This window comes from Chelonoidis abingdonii, chromosome 1, assembly GCF_003597395.2.
Source record: "Chelonoidis abingdonii isolate Lonesome George chromosome 1, CheloAbing_2.0, whole genome shotgun sequence".
Taxonomy (NCBI): domain Eukaryota; kingdom Metazoa; phylum Chordata; order Testudines; family Testudinidae; genus Chelonoidis; species Chelonoidis abingdonii.
This window is the reverse complement of record NC_133769.1, coordinates 327,569,094-327,589,379: the sequence shown is the minus strand read 5'-3', so window position 1 is coordinate 327,589,379 and position 20,286 is coordinate 327,569,094. Positions and strand designations below refer to the sequence as shown.

The window sequence follows — 20,286 nt, the reverse complement described above, 5'->3', positions numbered from 1 at the left end:
TGTGCACGTGCTAACCTAACATACCTTGCTGACCCAACTTTACCGAATGTGGTTTTCATTCATTATCAACATTTTTTGTTTACACCAGTTCTTTCAATTTGAACTAATTCCCTGTTCTCTTTACTTTTCACAGCTCACTTCCAAACCTCTCTAAAAAACCAAAACCAAACCCATTTCAGACAAGTTTTCCTTGGAATTTCAGAGAACTTTAGCTAAGTCTATTTCTACTTGATTCTTTCCATGTAGTTTATGCACGTTGAACTCTTGATGCAATAAGCCCTTTTCACAGAAGAGGAGACTCCCAACAAGATTTTATGCTTTGACATTCACAAAATAATGTACAGGTGTTAAAAATTACCATGCAAATATTTTGGCTGTACTTATTCACATACTGCTCACCCTGCACCCTGGATAGCAGACAAATTAAGTGAGATCTGAATTGTGTGCTAGTGCAACGCATGGGTGCATGTGTGGCTGGATATGCACAGATCTTCCTCTGTGCCAAAGCCACAAAGTGTGAGTTTGTAACAGCCCCCAGCTAGAGATCCATGTGTCTTTAGCTCAAGCTGTAGCAACTCATGCTTTTCATTCTGGAGATCCCTGATTCAGTCCACAGTGTGTCAGCCACTGTCACCTTAACACCTTGGATCAGCTAAAGTCTAATTTGTGACTGAAAGGACATGTGGCCATGTTGCCATAGCTGAGATCGGTGCTGATGCTGGAGATAGAGGCCCCTTAATATAAATGAGAATTGCCAGCAGGGTGTTCTCAACTTTGCAATTTGCACCTTCCCAGGGTCTGCTAGAGCTCAGACTCGTTCACCTTAAAGGAGTACTTCAAAACCCAATTTTTTTCACTCAGGCATTTGAAGACTGGATGGCTAGGGGATGGAAGGTTCTATGGACATATATTTAGGCATGGCCAGTCCTTTCTGTTATCTCCTATTGTGCATTTTAATGTATGGGATAGGTGCTCCGTGCATAGGAGAGACACCAATAGGTCTTTTTATAAATGTAAAGAAAAGAAGTAAAGAAGAGCGGGTTAGAGGAAAACTTAAACGGGACAAAATGGGCTCATTTCTGCCCTCATTTGCACAGGCAGTTGCCCCTTGGTAACTGAGAATTGAATTAGGCTATGGGAAAGATGGATGCCTAACGTTAGGATCCTGGGTCCATAGTTAGGCTCCTAAATAACAATACCTAAGTCTTGTATAGCGTTTTCATCAGCAGATGAATAAATACGATAAGTAAGTATGAGATGGGACTGTGGTAGGGTCCCAGAGCTGGGGCTGCAGCCTGAGCCCGAACATGTACACAACTAAACAGCCCGTTAGCCTGAGCCCTGCAAGCCTGAGTCAGCTGGCATGGGCCAGGCATGGGTGTCTAACTGCAGTGTAGACATGCTCTTAGGCATTGCTGGAATACTTATAAATAACAGTTCTATTAATAAAGCTCTCTTTAACTTCAGGAGAGACTAGTGGGTGCTCAGCACCTTTGCAATTGGCCACTTATTTAGATGCTTCAGAATGGACTCAGGAACCTAATCTTAGGCTCCCAGGTTTGAAAATCTTGGCCTGCGTTTTTATTTTATGTTCTACAGTATCTCAGTTTCTATGAAATACAAAACAGACCTATGTGCTCTACAGACAAAATGACTGAACGTACTCCACAGCTGGAGTCTAATCATATGGAAAGCCAGGTAATAGCAATTTTAGATCTTGATAATAATTCACCTGAAGAACAATAACAGCTCACTAACAATCAAGCGTAGAGTTGCCCTGCAGATCTTCAGTACATGGTCAGCTGCCTGTCTGCAGTCTCTAATTACAAACACATCTAGTTTGATAAACACAAAGGCAATGTGCTGTGTGTTAATACTGTAACAAGGATATTACCTAGTTTCAGCCTTTCCCTTGCAAACTCCCACTTGCTGGCATCGAATGGAAGGCGTTCACATTGTTCATCTAAGGGACCTTCATCAGGATCCATTATGATTGACAGGTAATTGGTCTTTATTTCAGACGAAGAAGGCTAGGAAATCAAGAACATTTCAAAGTCACCACCGATGGACAACAGTAGTGGGCAGCAGCTTCTGGTTTTGGTCAAGGTTTGCAAGTTGATTAGATCTGACAGAGGCACATAAAGCACCTCCCCCCATAAGGACGTATGTTTCACACTCCAATATAAAATTGGTTAAAAATTCTGTTATTTAATGTGACATTTTTATCTTTATACCAGCCCTTCCTCCTCCTTTTTCTCATATATGATGCTGTCAATTTCTCCAATTAAATCCATATGAATTCTCATGCAAATAATTGCCATGGGATATAGACTCTGTACTTTAAAGAAATAAGAAGTATTTTCAGAAACTGACTAAACACCATTGCTGAAAATAGCTTTTGCTGAATGATTGTACAAAAAAACCCACCCCAAGACCAAAACCAGCCCCTGACAACCCCTCTGCCACCCGCACTCCTCTCCACCCCCACTGGTACATGCAACAGATGGAGTTCAGCTGTCAGTGTTTTTTTTCTTTTGTGAATTCAACAAAGAAATGTCAGATGTGGTTTGAGCTGTGCAAGACTTAGACTTAGTTTGTACTGAACTGTACATTACAGTTTTCAAATACTAAGAAACTCGGGGTTGTCATTTCTGACAACTCTATTGGAATTATTGGGCTTCTAAGGGGATTAATAACCCCCCAGATTCAGACAGATTACTTCACGTCTTAATGAGATTTTGGACCAGAAAAGCATCCTCCCCAAAACAAAGAAAGTGCTGCCTTCCTATGAGAAATGTAAGGAATCACATTCCTTCCAACGGTTTATAGCTGTACACCAGTTTACATTTTGAAACTTATTTTCTTCTGTGAGCATGCAGAGTTACCGATAAACTCAGCTAGATTTCTGCATAGTCATAGGAAGCACTTGTATTTGTGTGGCAAAGGAAAAATCTCAGCCTGTATAAAGTCTGGTTTCATGGCTATGGGCTGGAAGTTGTGCAAGCTTCATGGAAAGGAGCAGCAGGGTGATTTCCCTCAAGCCATGCCAAAACAGCAATAGGCTATTGTCCCCTACATCTTACACCCACATCCACATACTTCCAATTCATACTCAAGCTTCTTTGCAGCTTGCCTCCTCCATTGCCAGGAATTGTCCTCCTTCCTGAAAACGTTTTCACTACATTGCTTAAAAGGGAAAATGCACACACGGTAAGTAGGAAGACCTCGGGGAGAGAAGAATGTTGAAAATTATGGGTAACTTCCTGACTCTTGTTTTAGCTGCCTTGCCTTGCCCAGTAAGCTTCCCTAAAAGGACAACTGAGGATCCCTCCAAAGTAGGGGAATCTTGAGTGGCACAAAGTCTACAATATTTGCTTCTGACCTGCTGCTGCTTTCTACAGAGAGGGTGTGCCTGGGCACCAATGGGGAAGGGCCAGAGCACATGGTGCACCAGCTGATCCTCATTGCACTTTTCCAGCTGGCACAACTTAGAAACAGCTCTTAGACTGTCACATCACTCCCAGGATCAGAGGAGCAGATAAATGGCATAGAGCTGCCTTCTCTCTCCTTGGCTGCACTGAGCCCCAAATCCTGGGCTACTGCTGGAGATTCAGCCCTATATTTGTAGTAAAAGTGGAAGTAAAAGTGTGACACAGAGCAAATACATGTCGAGGTGCGCATGCATGTGTGTGCGCATGACTTTCAGAAGATGCTCTGTTTCTCTGGCAGCAAGAAATTGTTTTTGATGTGGTAGCTGCTGTAGCTGCCACATTTCTGCCTGAGCCCTAAATATGAAGTTGTAGCTTAGAGCTAATTTTTATATTCCAGCCATAAATCTTTAAGACTAGGGATTTATAACAGAAACTTAGAGAGAGCCTTAAATAGAGAATCCTGAATGGAAACCTTTGGATGGGAAGAGCCTTTGCTATGTTACCTAGAAGTTGGCCTCCCTTGTTTTGTGGTATGTGAGTGTCCAGTCCGGTAGCAAACCCAAACTTTCCTGCAGCTCCTTTTTCCCTGGTTTAACTGCTCTTACAGTTAAGGCTTAACCATTTCCCAAATGTTGTCTAGTGCCATTACTAGTTATTCTGTCCTTAATGACATGGGGGAATAATTGGTCCTTATCCCCTTCATAAGATCTCTTTATCTATTTGTCGCCCATTATATTTCCGTTTTATCCTCACTCTCCTTTTTGCTAGACTTAAACGTGCCGGGTTCTCTTTATTTCTCTGTGTGTATGTGTCTGTGTACGCATGCATGCACATATGTACTGCAGGGGTGGAAAGAGAGGGAGAATACACATTGAAATATAGTGACTGAAACAATGGTTTTAAAGGTCTGGCCCTGCATTCTCACAAAATCAGTGGCAGTGTTCAGTGTCCAGAACAAAATGCAGCACTGGGCCTTAAATTGCCTCAGGGCGGGACTACACTTAATAGACAGCATCAGTGCAGCTGCACTGCTGTAGCACTTAAGTGAAGATGCTGCTAGGCCAATGGGAGAGCTTCTCCCGCCAGTGTAGTTATTCCACTTCCCTGAAAGCGGCAGCCGTGTTGATGGGAGAAGCTCTCCTGCAGACATAGCGCTGCTTACACCAGCAGGTAGGGCGGTAGAACTACGACACTCAGGTGTGTGGCTTTTTCACACCCCCTGAATGATGTAGTTATACTGATATATGTCTGTAATACAGACCTGTCCTAAGATCACATTTTTTAAGGCATGGACTGAAGAGTACTCCTGGGGGCATTCTGCACCAAAAAATTAAAAATGCTGCACACAATATTTTAAAATTCTGCAAATTTTATTTGTCAAAATAATGCTACATAATCACGCCAGTTTCAATTATCTTGGTAATTTATTTCAAAATACCAGTTGGCAAGTATGTCTGTAACAATACAGACACACACACAAATTCCCCCAGGAGTAGAAAGTTAAAGAAACCTCTATGACAATCCAGTTCCTGTTTCTCTGCCCCCTTTCCTCCCTTCCCCTCAGAGCCCAGCCGGTGGGCCAGACACCCACAACCCCTCCCCCACCAGACTCCAGCCGTAGTACCTCCCCCAGCCAATACACTCAAGCCCTCTCCCTCCTGAGCCCAGCCGCAGCCCCCTCTTGCCCAGATACTCACACTCCCTCCTCCCCAGAGCCCAGCCACAGGGCTCTCCAGCCAGATACCTGCACCTCCTCCCCCCAGAGCCCAGCTGTGGACCCCCCTTGCCCAGACACCTGCACACCCTCCCCCACAAAGTCCAGGGATCCAGAGGGAAAAACAGTCTGATGCTTGGTCCCAGGCTTGCACAGAGTTTCCTGCATGCCACCCTCTCCTTCCCTCAGGGCATGTTGGGAACTGCAGCTGCCAGGAACCCTCTAGCTCCCTCCCTCTCCCCCCAGCAGTGTCTTCTGTGTGCCAACTGGGGTCTGCTGAGTCCAGTGGCCCCTAGTGGTAGCCAGCAGCACTACAACCCATTCTGTGGGGAAAGGAAATTCTGCATACACGTTAATTTCTGCAAAATTTTGCATTGCGCAGTGGCGCAGAATTCCCCCAGGAGTAGAAGAGGCAACATCTTGTAGTCAGACCTTGAATTGATTTGCCTGAACTTCCTCAGACATAAAGACTATAGGCCGGAGGAATCTACACTTAAAATTTAGGTTGACATAGCTACATTGTTCAAGGGTGAAAATGCCACACACCCTAGTGATGTTGTATAGAATCTAGGAGACACTTTAGGATATTATCATAGAATCATAGACTTTAAGGTCAGAAGGGACCATTATAATCATCTAGGTTGACCTCCTGCACAACGCAGGCCATAGAATCTCACCCATCCACTTCTATAACAAACCCCAAACCTATGTCTGAACTATTGAACTCCTCAAATCATGGTTTAAAGACTTCAAGGTGAAGAGACTCCTCCAGCCACTGTCCAGTGCCCCACACTGCAAAAGAAGGTGAACCCCTGTCAGGGCCTCTGCCAATCTGCTCTGGAGGAAAATTCCTTCCCGACCCCAAATATGGCGATCGGTTAAACCCTGAGCATATGGGCAAGACTCACCAGCCAGACAACCAGGAATGCATTTGATGTAGTAACTTAGATCCCACCCCATCTAACATCCCATCACAAGACGCTGAGGGAGATATGATTGTCTTCTGTCATATTATCAGGAGGATAATCCGAGGGGGGACGGTTATTTAGCTCAGTAGCATGTGACACAAGAACAGATGGCTTAACTGCGCCATCAGGAAGTTTAGACTTGAAATTAGACAAGGTTTCTAACCATCAGAGTGGTGGTCTGGAACAGCCTCCAAGGGGAGCAGTGGAGGCAAGACATATCTGGCTTAAGACTGAGCTTGATAAGTTCTTGGCGGGGATGGTATGATGGAATAGCCATTTTGGCAATTAACTGATCTTGACTATAGCAGTAATAGCAATTGAAGAGAGCAATCATATCTCCCTCAGCCTTCTTTTGGTTAGGCTAAACAAGCCAGGCTCCTTTGAGTCTCCTTCATAAGACAGGCTTTCCGTCCTCGGATCATCCTAGTAAACCCTTCTCTGTCCTTTTCCAAGTTTTGAATTCATTCTTCTTAAATATGCGGAGACCATGAACTGCACACACACACACACACGTATCAAGATGGTATAACGAGTATTAACAGCCTCCTTATCTCTAACTAGGAAAATACCTCGCCTGATGCATCACAAGACCACATAGCTTATCTCACAACCATATCAACATTGGTGGCTCATAGTCCTCCACCGTGAACAACCAATCTCCTGAGATCCTCCTCCTCCTCCCTCTGTGAACTTCCAACTGGTGCGATTCAGCTTTATAACAAATTCTTGCTTCTTAATACCCTAGAATGCATGAACTTGTTTTTCCATTTGTTCACTAATTCCAATTTCATCATCTAATTACTATTATCTCCAGTTTACAGGTCATCCAGATCTTCTTGCGCTACATCTTCCCTGTCATGATATTCCCAGTCCTTCTCTTTATTGGTAAATACTTCACAGCTTTGGTTCAATCTAGCAAATATTTATTAGCACAGTTCCCACTTTTTGTGCACAAGGTCACAGTAATAAAAAGATTTAAATAAGCATTGATCCCAAAACCGAACCCTGAGGAACTCCACTAGTAACTCCTTCCAAGCCTGACAGTTCACCTCTTCAGTATGAGCTCATGTTCGTGCTCCCCTTTAACAGAGTTATTATTCACCTTTCAATTTTCATACTGATCCCAGATTTCGCTAATCCAATTTTAGCTAATTGATTTCTCATGTGGGAACTGTAATCAAATGCGCTTCCTGAAACTGAGGTAAAAATAGAATCCCACTGCGTTTCCTTTGTCTAAAAGATCTGTTCCCATCTCAAAAGAAGGAAGATCAGGGTTGGCTTTGTCACGATCACCTTTTGTAAAAACTATTTTCCCTCCCACAATACATTGACCTGAATGTCGTTAACCATACTTTTACCTTCAAATTGTTCTTCCAAGACCTTTGCATACTCACCGATGTCAAACTAACAGGCCTGTAGTTATACGGATCACTTGTTTTCCTTTCTTAGAAATAGGCACTATGTTTTAGCAATTCCTCTCAGTCATACACCATAACCACAGCTTTACACCCCTCGATTAATTAAAAATTCTTGCTAATGGGCTCTGCAATTTCATGTACAGTTCCTATTAATATTCTGGAATGAAGATTAATCTGGCCCCCCAATTTAGTCCCATTAAACTTCATAGAATCCGTAGAGATGTCAGAGTTGGAAAGGACCAATTCACAACTAAATCCAATCCCAGCCAGGGCTTTTGTCAAGCCTGAGCTTTCCAAACTGTTTGAGTATGTTGGCTTCCTACATTCGGGACCTGTGTCAATATCTACTTCCATATGACATATTGTTGGGCAATCAACTGAAGACTGTGGTGGGATATACTACCATGATTGGAATGTTGATGTGGAGTGGGTATAGTTTGCTCAGGAAGGCTAGACAGGCGGAAAAAGGGAGGAGGTAGGTGCCTTATTATATAAAGTGTCCACAGTTTGGACTGAGGTGGAAGATGGACATAGGACAGAAGTGTTGAAGTTCTCTGGTTAGACAAAAAGGGGTAAAACACGGGTGATGTTGTGCTAGGAGTACTTACACAGGCCCCTACCAGGTGGAGAGTAGTGGATTGAGGCTTTTTGAAACAAACTTAACAAAATCACTCAGAAGGCCCAAGATTTTGGGTGGTAATGGGGGACTTCAACTCGCGGATATCTGTTGGGAAAATAACACCCAGACTGATCCGTAAGTTCCTGGAACTGCATTGCAGACAGACTTGTTTATTTCAAGAAGGTTGAAAAAGCTGCACTGGGGGGGAAACTGTTCTAGACTTGATTTTTAAACAATAGGGAGGAACTCGTTTGAGAATTTGATAGTTAGAAGGAACTTGGGTGAAAAGTGATCATGAATATCAGGTAGAGTTTGCCAATCTCTAAGAAAAGGGTAGAAGGAGTTACGCAAAATATGAGACCATGGATTTCAGGAGGTGGATTTTTGGTAAGCTCAGAGAGCTGATAGTAAATCACAATGGGAATCAAGACTGAGGGAAAAACAACTGAGGAGAGTTGGCAGGTTTTTTTTCAAAGGGACACTATTAAGGGCCCAAAAGCAAGCTATTCGGATGGGTAAGGAAAGATAGCGAATGTGGCGGCAAAGACCACCCTTGGGTCTTAAACCACGGAGATCTTGCATGATCTACAAATAAAAAGGAGTCATATTGAAAAATGAGACTAGTCGTCAGATTACAAAGGATGAATATAGGCACAACCAAGGGAAATGGCAGGGGCAAGGATTAGAAAGGCAAAGGCACAAAATGAGCTCAAACTGCCTATTGGGAATAAAGGGAAACAAGAAGACTTTTTATCAATGACATTAGAAGCAAGAGGGAAGACCAAGGACAGGGTAGGCCCATCTGCTCCAGTGTGAGGAGGGAGAACACGTACAGGAAACTCCCTAGGAAAATGGCAGAGGATGCTTAATGACTTCTTTGTTTCGGATCTTCACTTTGAGAAGTGTAAGGAAGTCTAACATAGTGAAGTGCTTATATGGGAAGGGGCGGTAGTTTTAGAAGATAAAATAAAAAAAAGAGCAAGTTTAAAAATCACTGTAGAAGAAGTTAGATGCCTGCAAGGTCACCAAGGGCCTGATGAAATGGCATCCTCGAATAATCAAGGAGTTAGATTAGAGGGAGGTATCTGCAGGCCTCTAGCTGATTATCTCTGGAACGTCATGGGACGACGGCAGAGGTTCAGAAGACTTTGGAAAGAAGGGCACAATATAGTTGCCCATCTATAAAAAGGAAATAAAAACAACCCAGGAAACTACAGGGACCGGTATAGGTTTAACTTCTTGTGCCAGGGTAGAAGATTAATGAAGACAAGCAATTTAAAGAAATTCATCTGCAACACACTTGGGAAGGTGATAGTTGAGATAGCCAGCAAGGATTATGGTAAAGAACAAAATAATTGTCCAACATCATATGATAGCTTTCTTTGATAGGATAACGAGCCCTGTGTGATAAGGTAGAAGCACGTGGGATGTGGTATTACCTAGACTTTAGATAAGGCATTTTGAACAGTCTCGCATTGATATCCTTATTGAACTAAGACTAAGGCAATTTAGTGGGGTACTTCGTGGTGCATAACTGGGCTGAGATAACTGCTACTCAGAGAGTAGTTATTAATGGCTCCAAATCCTGCTGGAGAAGTATAACAAGTGGGGTTCCGCAGGGGTCTGTTTTGGGACCTGGATCTGCTTCAATATCTTCATCAATTGCTTAGACTGTTTGGCAATAGGAAAGTAAGTACGCTTATTAGTTTGCAGACGATACCAAACTGGCGAGGGAATTGCAAACTGCTTTGAGGACAGGGGTCAAAATTCAAAATGATCGGACAAATTGGAGGAAATGGCTCTGAGGTTAAACCGTATGAGTTCAATAACGGAACAATGCAAAGTGCCTCCACTTAGGAAGGACACGGGTTTCACGCATACAGACTGGGAAGAGACTGTCTAGGAAGGAGTATGGAAGAAGAGATCTAGGGTATGTGGACCAAGCTAAATGAGCGTCAAACAGTGTAGATTGTTGCAAAAAAGAAAGTGATTTTGAGATGCTTACAGGTGTGTTGTAAACGAGACACGAGCAGTCATTTCTTCCGCTTACTCTGCGTGGTTAGGCCTCCACTGGAGTCTGGTGTCGTTCTGGCAGCCGCATTTCAGAAGATGTGGAGAATTGGAGAGGGTCCAGGAAGAAGTAGCACAGAATGATTAAAGCCGTCTTGGCGACATGAGCTATGAGGAGGCTGGAAAGCATTGGGTTTATTTAGTTTTGGAAGGAGGACTGAGAGGGGAACTTGTAGCGTTTTCAGGTATTTAAAAGGGTGTATCAGGGGGGCAGAAAACTTGTTTCACCTAGCCTCTATGACTAAACAGAAGGGAATGGGCTTAACTGCAGGCAAGGGAGCTTTAGGTTGGGACATTAGAAAAGTTCCTGACTGTCGGGGTAGTTAAACACTGGAATACTTGTGCCTGGGAGGGCTGGTGAATCTCCAATCTCTGGTAGTATTTAGAGTAGGTTAGATATGTCTATCAGGGATGGTCTATTGGCGTCTTTGGTCTGCATGAGCGGTCAGGGGACTGGACGTCGACCTCATGAGGTCCTTCTGTCCTAGAGTCTCATGACTATGACTCCTCATTCCATTTGTCATCCTACCTTTCCTCCGCTCCTCTTAGCTCATTACAGACTGAGACGTATTTGTTTAGATGATATTGGCCTGCTAGATTATCCTTATCTCCACTCCATTTCAGCGTGTTAGAGTATCACGTTCTTCTTTCTTTGTTTTCTTTGTATTTAGATGGTATAAGAACCTTTTACTAGTTGGTTTTGATCTCACTTTGCAAGGTCCCACTTTTCATGGCTTTGCCGTCTCGCTTGTTCATGAAACTTGTTCGACCTCATAGGTTAGGCTTTTCCTTGCTTATCCTCCATCTTCACTCTCTTGTAGGCTTCTGCATTTTTCTATATCCTTGGATGTTGTCCATCCAGTGGGTCTACAACACCTGCCTCACGAATTTTTTACCTTTCTGTGGTACGCGGCTTCTGTAGTTTTGCAACTTTGACTTGAAGTAATCCAGGCTCCTCTGCCTTTCGATCCGATGTGTTCAGTGCCTCTTACGTTCATATTCAATTCCTTCTTTTTAGTTGCCTTTTGAATACAAACCTAGTCGCAGATCTATATTTTGTTTTCTATCTAGTTTGACTGAAATTAGCTCATGGATCATTGAACCAGGTTGTCCCGACATTATTTCTTCGTATGACGGTCCTCACTACTCCTAAAACCAATCTCAGCATCCCCTCTTGTTGCGTTCAGAACTACTTGGTGAAGGAACGTCCTAGTATCGCATCCAGAAAATCTGCGCATATTATGTTACTGTAGGCACTTGTCTCCAGTCTATATATGGGCAAGTTAAGGTCTCCCCATGATCACACCCTTCCCATTAGTATTTACTTCTTAAGACTTAAGAGGTCTCTCCTTCCAATCAGGTCGGCGTTTCTGTAGCACAGCCCCAGACGTCTCCATGGAGGATCTATATCTTTCTTCCCCAATGTGACTTTTTCCAGGCAGACTCTGTCTTATCCATTCTATCAACTTCTTATTTCTTACAGTTAACTCTCATTGACCGTACTGCTTCCCACTTTATTTTGTTCTTTCCTAAACGCATCCTCAATACTGACTACTCAGTCCTGGATCTATTACCTGTTTTCTGTGGTATCTCTATTTATGCTGCGTTTCACTTCCTCACAGTAACTTCCAGTAGTTCTCATTTTGTTCCGTAGCTCCTCGCTGGTGTACAAACATGTTATTTTTGCTGTTTGGCTGTTGCTCTCGTCTTTACCAGTTAGGCACAGACATTTATGCTTAGTGTCAAGCTGTTGACTGGTATCTTACCTACCCTTCCTCCTCTTATGTTCATTCTCCTACCACAGCTGTATCCCTTTTTTACTTCGTTTTCTTCCATTCAATGTTAATCTGGTGGTGGGAGATTACCTGGACATATCCCACCATTCCCCCAAATTTCCTAGTTTTAAGCTTTCTTATCAGCTTGCCGCCTCCCATCCTAGTAGTCTTTATTTCTTCCCTACTCGGTTGGAAGTCATCCGAGGAACCAGTCGTCGTCCATGATGCCTCCCATGCCATGCATCCACAGCCCCTGCTATATAGCACCTGCCTGAGCCATCTGGGGTGTCACCATTATCTTTGTCTCTTGTTGCCCTTCTCTAGGAACAGGCAGAATCCCACTGAAAGATCAGTGCATATGCTCCGAAAGCTCATGCTCCAAAATGTCTGTTAGTCTATAAGGTGCCACAGGATTCTTTGCTGCTTTTACAGATCCAGACTAACACGGCTACCCCTCTGATACTTGACACTGAAGATCACCTAAGCCTCGATTTCCTTAAGTGTCTTCCCCAGCCTGGCATCGTCTCCCTTGATACGTTCCAGTGAGAATCTAGCCATATCATTTATTCCCACATGAAGGACAATCAGTTGATTCTTTCCCGCTCCTGTTAGGATCCTATTCAGCCTCAGATCCACATCCCATATTTTAGCACCCGGCGGACAGCACACCCTTCTGTTCTCTGGATCAACTCTGGTTACAGGCCTGTCTGTTCTTCTCAGTAAGGAGTCCTCAATCATGTAGACCTGCCTTTTTCTGGTGATAGTGCGATTCTCTGGTCTAACCCGTTCCCTCTGGCTGCAAGTCCTCTCGATTCCTATTCTCCCTTGCAATACTCTGCAACCCATCCCGTATCCTCCTGCGGCTCATATTTGGTGTTGTTATTTCCATTGACTCTTCCCCTCTTCCTATAGGACTAGCTGCTCTTCTCTTCTTCCTTGCCCTCTCACCTTCAGCGAACACCTGCTGTGCCCCCTCTTCATTTTCCAGCTCTGCAAACCCGTTCCTGAGCTCTATTGCTCCTTCACTAGCCCGTCTTTTCCTTTGCCTGGTTCTCGTAGTCACATGCTTCCACTGTCCACTTTCCTCACCCAGCAGTCTCCCCTCAGAGTTCCATCTGCAAGTCTGAGCTTCTCCCTTCAGCCTCCTCATGTCTTTGCTCCATCATCTGCTTGAACACCCTTCTAAACTCAACCAGAGTTTCCACCTCCGTCTCCAATCCTCGGATCTTTTCTTCCATTATCTGTATCAGGTGGCACTTCATGCAGACGAAACTCTTTTCAGGTACCACCTCCAGGATCATGTACATGCTGCAGCTTCCAGATCCAGTCATTTTAATTGTGTCTTCCACTGCTTGGGTCACTACCACTGCTGCCTCTGTATCTGTCATGGCCTTCCCCTCTAAATCCTGTTAGTCTGGGAAACACAAACCAAACCAAAACACCACCACTCACAGAAAACAAACCCCCAACGAGCACCAAAACACTGCAAGAACACTTCACACTCCATTCACTAGCCTGTCTGTTCCTCTGCCTGCCTCTCTTAATCTTCCCCAAAACTCCCCTTGCAAACTCTCAATCAAACTCCTCTGTTTACAGCTGTTTGCTGGCTCCTGTGTCGCTGCAGCTGTCTGTGAATACCAATGTTGTAAAATTGCAGTGAGTTGTGCCAGATATGCCATGTAAGGTATCTGCAAAAACTGTTATAATTTGCCAAGTCTGATAATCTTGTTTATATGTGTCTATCACCTTTGTATTATGAGTTATAGCTATGTAGGACATATCTGTATTTCTAAACTTGTGCTGTGTCTCTGGGTGACACTCTCAGACAGAATGCCATCAGCACTGAGCCAGCTTGATGGCCCACCAAGGGGCATCAACTATACAATGAATCCAGGAACTACACCAGAGGTCTCAAACTCAAATGACCACAAGGGCCACATGAAGTCTAGTGCATTGGCCCAAGGGCTGCATCACTGACACCCCCACCCTCACTGCCCCTGACCCCGCCGCCCACTCCACCCCTTCCATGAGGCCCCACCCCTGCCCCACCTCTTCCCACCCCTTCCCTGCCCTTCTCCATCCCCTTCCCCAAGTCCCCACCCCAACGCTACCCCTTCCCTGTCACCAGGGGGTGTGGGAGGGGTGCAGGGTGTGGCAGGGGCTTAGGGCAGGGAGTTGAGGTGCAGGAGGTGTGTAGGGTGCAGCAGGGGGCTCAGGGCAGGGAGTTGGTGTGTGGGGTGCAAGAGGGGTGAGGTGTGCATCGGGGGTTGGTGTGCAGGGTGCAGCAGGTGGCTCAGGGCAGGGAGTGCAGGAGGAGTGCGGGGTGTGGCAGGGGGCTCAGGGCAGGGCTTAATAACTCCTCCCTCCATGAGAGGCAGTAGCTATGTCCCGCTGACATAGTGCTGTCTACACCAGTGCTTAGGTCAGGATAACTTACGTCGCTCAAGGGTGTGGATTATTCACACCCCCAGAGCACCGTAAGTTATACTGAAACAACCTGTAGTGCAGACAAGGCTTTTGGACACAGTTATATTGGTATAAAAGTGCTTTATACCAGTGTAGCTACTCCTCTGAGGGAAGAGGAATAAGTTACACCAGTAAAAGGCACCTTTTATCCTGGTATTACTGCATCCAAGGTAGAGGTTGTACTGGTACAACTATTTCAGTAAAAAAAACCTACACCCCTAAGTAACATAGTTACACCAGTGCAAAGACCAGGCCTTACCAGACCCTGTTTTTCTATTGACCCTGAAGTGTCAACTTTCACAGGCACTTAGGCCCAGATCCTCAGAGGTGTCTACACCAGCACTTTTATTTCCCAAACTTTTGACAGTCAGGGGTGTGAAAAAACCACCTCCCTGACTGACATAAGTTTCACCGACAGAAGTGCTGGCGTGGACAACGTTATGTCAGCGGGAGACACTCTCCTGCCAACATAGCTACCGTTGCTCATTAGGGATGGTTTAATTATGCCAGCAGGAGAGAGCTCTCCTGCCGGCATAGAGCGGCTACATGAAAGACCTTAAAGCAGCAGAGCTGCAGTTTGGTAGTGTAGACATAGCCTTACTCCGGCTGAAATCAGTGGGACTTGTGTGTGTAAACATCGTTGAGGCTCTAGGCCTGAGCAACTGATTCACTCCTGCTTTGCACCTTCTGTAGTGATTTACAGTCCAAAGTGATTAGCATTTTGCACCCACTTTGCACCTGGTGTAGAGGACCAGGTGAATTAATGCAATGTTCATGAATCTCATTTGCAGTAGGAACGTTTTCTAACCAGAGCAAATGCCAGTGAGAAAAGTGGAGCAGGGGGGAAGCTTAGTAATTATTCAACTGTTCTTACCCTTTTTAGCTTGCGTATAAAGAGTGTTATTAGGAGCCAGAAGAGCGTAGCAGCCACACAGGTACATGTCAGAGTTATTAGCTCCAGGTTTGATCTCTCTGATGTTCCTGGGGAAATGAAGCAACAAACATTTTATAGAACTACACTCAGAACAGCAGACTTTGATTTCCCTTGGCGTTTTAAATGCATATGAAGAACATATCAGTAACGACCAACTTCCTTTCCAGGGATGTTAATGGCTCTCAGAACCTAGAATTCACCCCCTGGACAAAACCCACTGCAATAAACTGAAATTAAACTCTAGACACCCTTGCTCGGGAGCTTGCTAGCGCAGAGCTCTATCCTTTTTGGAGGCTGGGAAGATACTGTAGGACAGGCAGCAAAATGCTAAGAGGTGGCTCACTTGCCTGTGACATTAGAGATGTGACGATGGAGTAAATTTTTTTTACAAGAAACTGGTTGCTGTGCTCTCTATTCCCACTGCAGGGACGAGAGCTTAGCAGCATTGCCCCAGCTATGACCAGCCTTGGCCCTTAGTGGTTCCTGTACAGCCTCTTCTGTGACTCCCACTGACATCAGTGGTGCGGGGTCAGATTCCACATGTGCCTTCCCAAGCAGCACCCCCTCTATACCATGTGATGGCTGGCAGGGTCACACCCTTAGGGTAGGTCTGCACTGCGGTTAGACACCCACAGTTGGCCCTTGCCAGCTGACACCGGCTCATAGGGCTCAGGCTGTGGGACTGTTTCATTGCTGTATAGACTTCTGGGCTTGGGCTGATGTCCGGCCTCTAGGACTCCTGGGAGTGGGAGGGCCCCAGAGCTCAGGCTCCATGCTGAGCCTGGAAGTCTATACTGCAATGAAACAGCCCGGCAGCCCGAGTCAGTGGCATGGGCCAGCCGGTTTTTATTTGCAGTGTAGACAGGGAGAGTCGATCAAAATCAATGCAGAAATTACAAATAAGAACAATGGGAGCAGGAAGAAAATATTAAAAATACTAAATCTGGAAAATATTCAATCTCCTGATGGTGCTTAAAAGATATCCAGAATAAAATTTAATTTCATACTGTTCCTTCGGGTCTCATAAAATGTCTTCAAAGCAGAATGTTTTGAAATGCTGTGATCATGTCACAATGATACACTCTCTTATTGGTAGTAAATGCAAAAACCTGTCCCTTATTGTGATTCTCTCACAATTCAGACTCAAGTGCACAGCTTTCAGATGGAGAGAGAGGGGACATGGCACAGCGGTTCTGAACATGATTTCACCATTTTTAGTTGCCCACACTTGCAGCAGTTTTGAAATTTGGCACCATTCCTGACAATTGAAAGAAGGAGTTATGTCTCACTGGTGGGCTGATGGGGTAGCCAAAGAGTATGTGGTGCCTAGTTTTAAACAAGTCTGCAGAGCTTTGTTCAGTGTTTGAATTGTTTTCTGCAGCAGTGACAAGTCTGCCATGCAGGAATTGTGAAGGTGATAAGCAGATTCCAGCTCATGTCCAATATTTAAAAGACTCCTCAGGCATGTCCCTATTGGAGCTATGAGAGTAAGTTCTAGCAAAATAAAAAATATGGATACAACTACAAATTGTGATTCAAGGCATTTATTTTTCCAAACCCTGGGATGTGATTAATCTCTCTCAGGTGCGAATACTTAAAAAAAACAACTCAATTTCAAATACAATGCAAATGATGTTTTCCTTTATAATGTTATTATGATAAATGTGCTTTGAGCTGCAGACTAATTGTCCTCTAACATAATACAGGACCTTCTCCAGACTGTGTATTTACACATCCATATTCTTGTTTATCCTGTGAACGTGACTTAGTGCTTGTGCAGGTTACAAGGAATAGTTTCTAACATTTATTCAGCAGCAACTGGAGGGGAAAGAGTATCTGTCACCATTCCTTAACACAGAAATCATGGCACCCACAAGCTGAAGTGGAACACAGCAGCTTTTTCACCACTACAGTATGCTATGCAATTGTTAAGAAGTGAAGTCAAGAAGGATAGTGTAGCCATTTGAAACTGCAAGGACAATTTAGGTCAGCAGAACATCATTATCTAAGCTGGGATTCGGCTCAATTAGCAGATTTAAAAACCCTACTCTTGTGAAGTCACAGCCTCTATAATGAACGTAGGTAGTTAGGATATCAGTTTCACTTCTCATCCTGACTATTTTATCTCTCGTCTGCAAGGCAGCACATCCATGAGTGCAGTATGGTGAATGCCACCCTGTGTCACTGGTTCAGCACTGAACCAGAAACACCAATACCATTTCCAGCAGCTCCCAAGGCTTTTCCATACAAGCACTGATCTGATCTAACCCTGCTTAGCTTAGACAGTCTGGGACAACAGCTCAAGGCAGCATGGACGCAGACTAATGACTGCCCACCATAGACTCAGAGAGACTATTTATTTCATAGCCACACAAACAAAATATTAGAGTCTAAGTTTTGTAACCATGGGCTAGTTTCACCTCCCATTAAAGTTAGGGGACACACTCCCATTGACTTCAGTGAGTGTTGGATTGGGCCCCTATGCACGAGCTACTATAACGTGTCTGTCAATATAAAAAATGTACAAGTAAGTAGCAAACTATTGTCGTGAGTTCAGACCAGCTGAATAAAGGCTAGCACAATCAATAATTCCTTTGAGAGTCACATACAGCTGTCCAGAAGCAGCTTTAAACCAAGATACATTATTGTTTATTTATTTGGGTGGAAGCCTGAATTTAACCAGGTAGAAATTGTAAAACTAGTTCCTTCTCTTACACCTATGCCCCTTCTTACATCATCCTATTCTTTCAAATACTAGTTACTGAACTGAGAAACCCCCCTCTGTAGTGTGCATAATACCTGCAGAGCCAAACTTCAATGAGAGGGCTTTATTAAACGGTTCTCCAGCTGGAGGTCTGAGCAGTGTGACAAGTGGCTGAACTGACCCCTAAGTGGAAGCTGCAATAAGTAGCTTGCACTCACTCCTTCCATAGCAAACTTCCACAGAAAACCTTCTGCATCATTTAAAAGGATCTTTTTGTCCATGGGTAGATGCCTCACTCTGATTTGCTATTTGTATTCATTCTATTATTTCCCACTCAGTTCTTAAGCTGAAGGTGATTTGATGGCTTATGGTGACATTTTTGTGGCTACATATCTTCCACAGACTGTCCCACACATGTGGCTTCCAAACTAAACAAGGATTGTGATTATTTAAAGAACACTCTTGGATTCTGCAGTCCATTCTTCCCTTTCTGATACAAAAATAACACATTGTATTATCTGTAAGTATAAGAACGTTTTTTCAAAGGAAATAAAAAGAGCAGACAGTTTCCTTCCTGGTTATTCTGCAAACCACTTTTCCAGCCTGTTAAACCCTGGACACGAGGCACTTGCCCGGCTTTCTTTCATATGCTCTACTGTACTTGGCGAGCTACTGTATGCAAATAAAAAATGTCAGTATTTTCTGTAACACCAGCAGAAATTGTACACTGTGCATTTTCAAGAATGCAGTAAAAACTAGAGATGAGCCCAGATCTCAAACCTCCAGAGCCAAAGTTTGATGAGTGGCTACAATTCCATGTCCCTCGGAAGAGGGACAGTTGTTCAGGGGATGATGACAGGGATCACTCTTCATTTGACCATTGTCCCCTTGCTGAGACCACAGAGATTTCATGAGGGTAGGCAGGGCCGGCATTTCCATTTAGGCAACCTAGGTAATCGCCTAGGGCGCCAGGATTATTCGGGGGCAGCATTTTGCCGGGGGGGGCCGGCAGGCGGCTCCGGTTGACTGCCGCAGGCGTGCCTGCGGAGGGTCCGCTGGTCCCACGGCTCTGGCGGACCTGCCGCAGGCATTCCTGTGGACGGTCTGCTAGTCCAGTGGCTCCGGTGGACCTCCCACAGGGACGCCTGCGGCAGCTCCATCAGAACCGCAGGACCAGCAGACCTTCTGCAGGAACGCCTGCAGCAGGTCCACCGGAGCCACGGGAGCAGCACGTGGGGCGGCGAAATGGCCGTGCACCTAGGGCACCAAAAACACTGGTGCCGGTGCTGAGGGTAGGAGAGACAGGGTGGGGATGCGCTCTCCCTGATCATGTTCTTTTGGGGGAGCTGATTAAATGATTTGTCTCTCTTTCCTTTGCCAGACATTAGTGCTGGGGCATCTTTAACTCACTGGCCCCCACTTTGGCTAAAGCTTTTTATCAGAACCATCGGAAAGCTCTCTTTATCATCCATGAAGGACACTTATCCAGACAGGAATCCACTATCCTCCCTTTCTCCCCTGCGTCAGGCAACAAGGAGACACTGCTTCCCCAGAAACTAGCCCACAAAATGTTATCAGTAAATAAAAAAAATACCTTGTAACATTACATTGTCCAGACAAATTAGCTAATCTGCCGGGTGTGTTAAATTACAAGCACTCTAAGATGAGTCATTTTTTTAGAATGCCCACACAAATTTAAAAAGACTTTCCAAAACATAGCTGGCGACAAGTCCTTTATCTATTGTATGCAACCCTGCTCATATATATACATTGATACCTCTGACTTTTTACAGTGATGAACTGGCCAATGTGCCAAGAAAGCCAAAGAACTTGCAACTAGAACATGTCAATCCTGATTTCTTTATCACATTGTATGTGTTGTAGCAGTACCTAAACAAGCAGGAATGGGATTCTATTCTACTACAAGCGGTACAAACGCACAGGGAGACAGTCTTTGCCTGGAGGAGCTATTCATATTTTGCCTAATTAAAATGTCTCATATGAAGAGAGATTGAAAAGCTTGGGACTGTTAAGTTGAGAAGAGAGGTTGTGTCAAAAGTGCACACAATAATTAACAGTATGGGAGACATTCAATGAAGTTGAAAAATGACAAGTTTAAATCTGATCAAATAAAATACTTGTTCACGCAATGCACAATTAGCTTCTGGAACTCATTGCCACAAGGCA

At 44.5% G+C, this 20,286-nt stretch overlaps 1 protein-coding gene across 1 annotated transcript in view; it reads right to left on the bottom strand.

Annotated features, from left to right (window-relative positions):
- FLT1 (fms related receptor tyrosine kinase 1) overlaps positions 1-20,286 on the bottom strand; it is a 156,871-nt gene that overhangs the window by 29,415 nt on the left and 107,170 nt on the right. Inside the window, exons 16-17 of the mRNA XM_032765286.2 lie at positions 15,336-15,442; positions 1,895-2,030 (exon numbers count right to left, since the gene is read on the bottom strand). Of these exons, the coding sequence (XP_032621177.1) occupies positions 1,895-2,030; positions 15,336-15,442 (243 nt within the window). The remainder of the gene's footprint in view (positions 1-1,894; positions 2,031-15,335; positions 15,443-20,286) is intronic.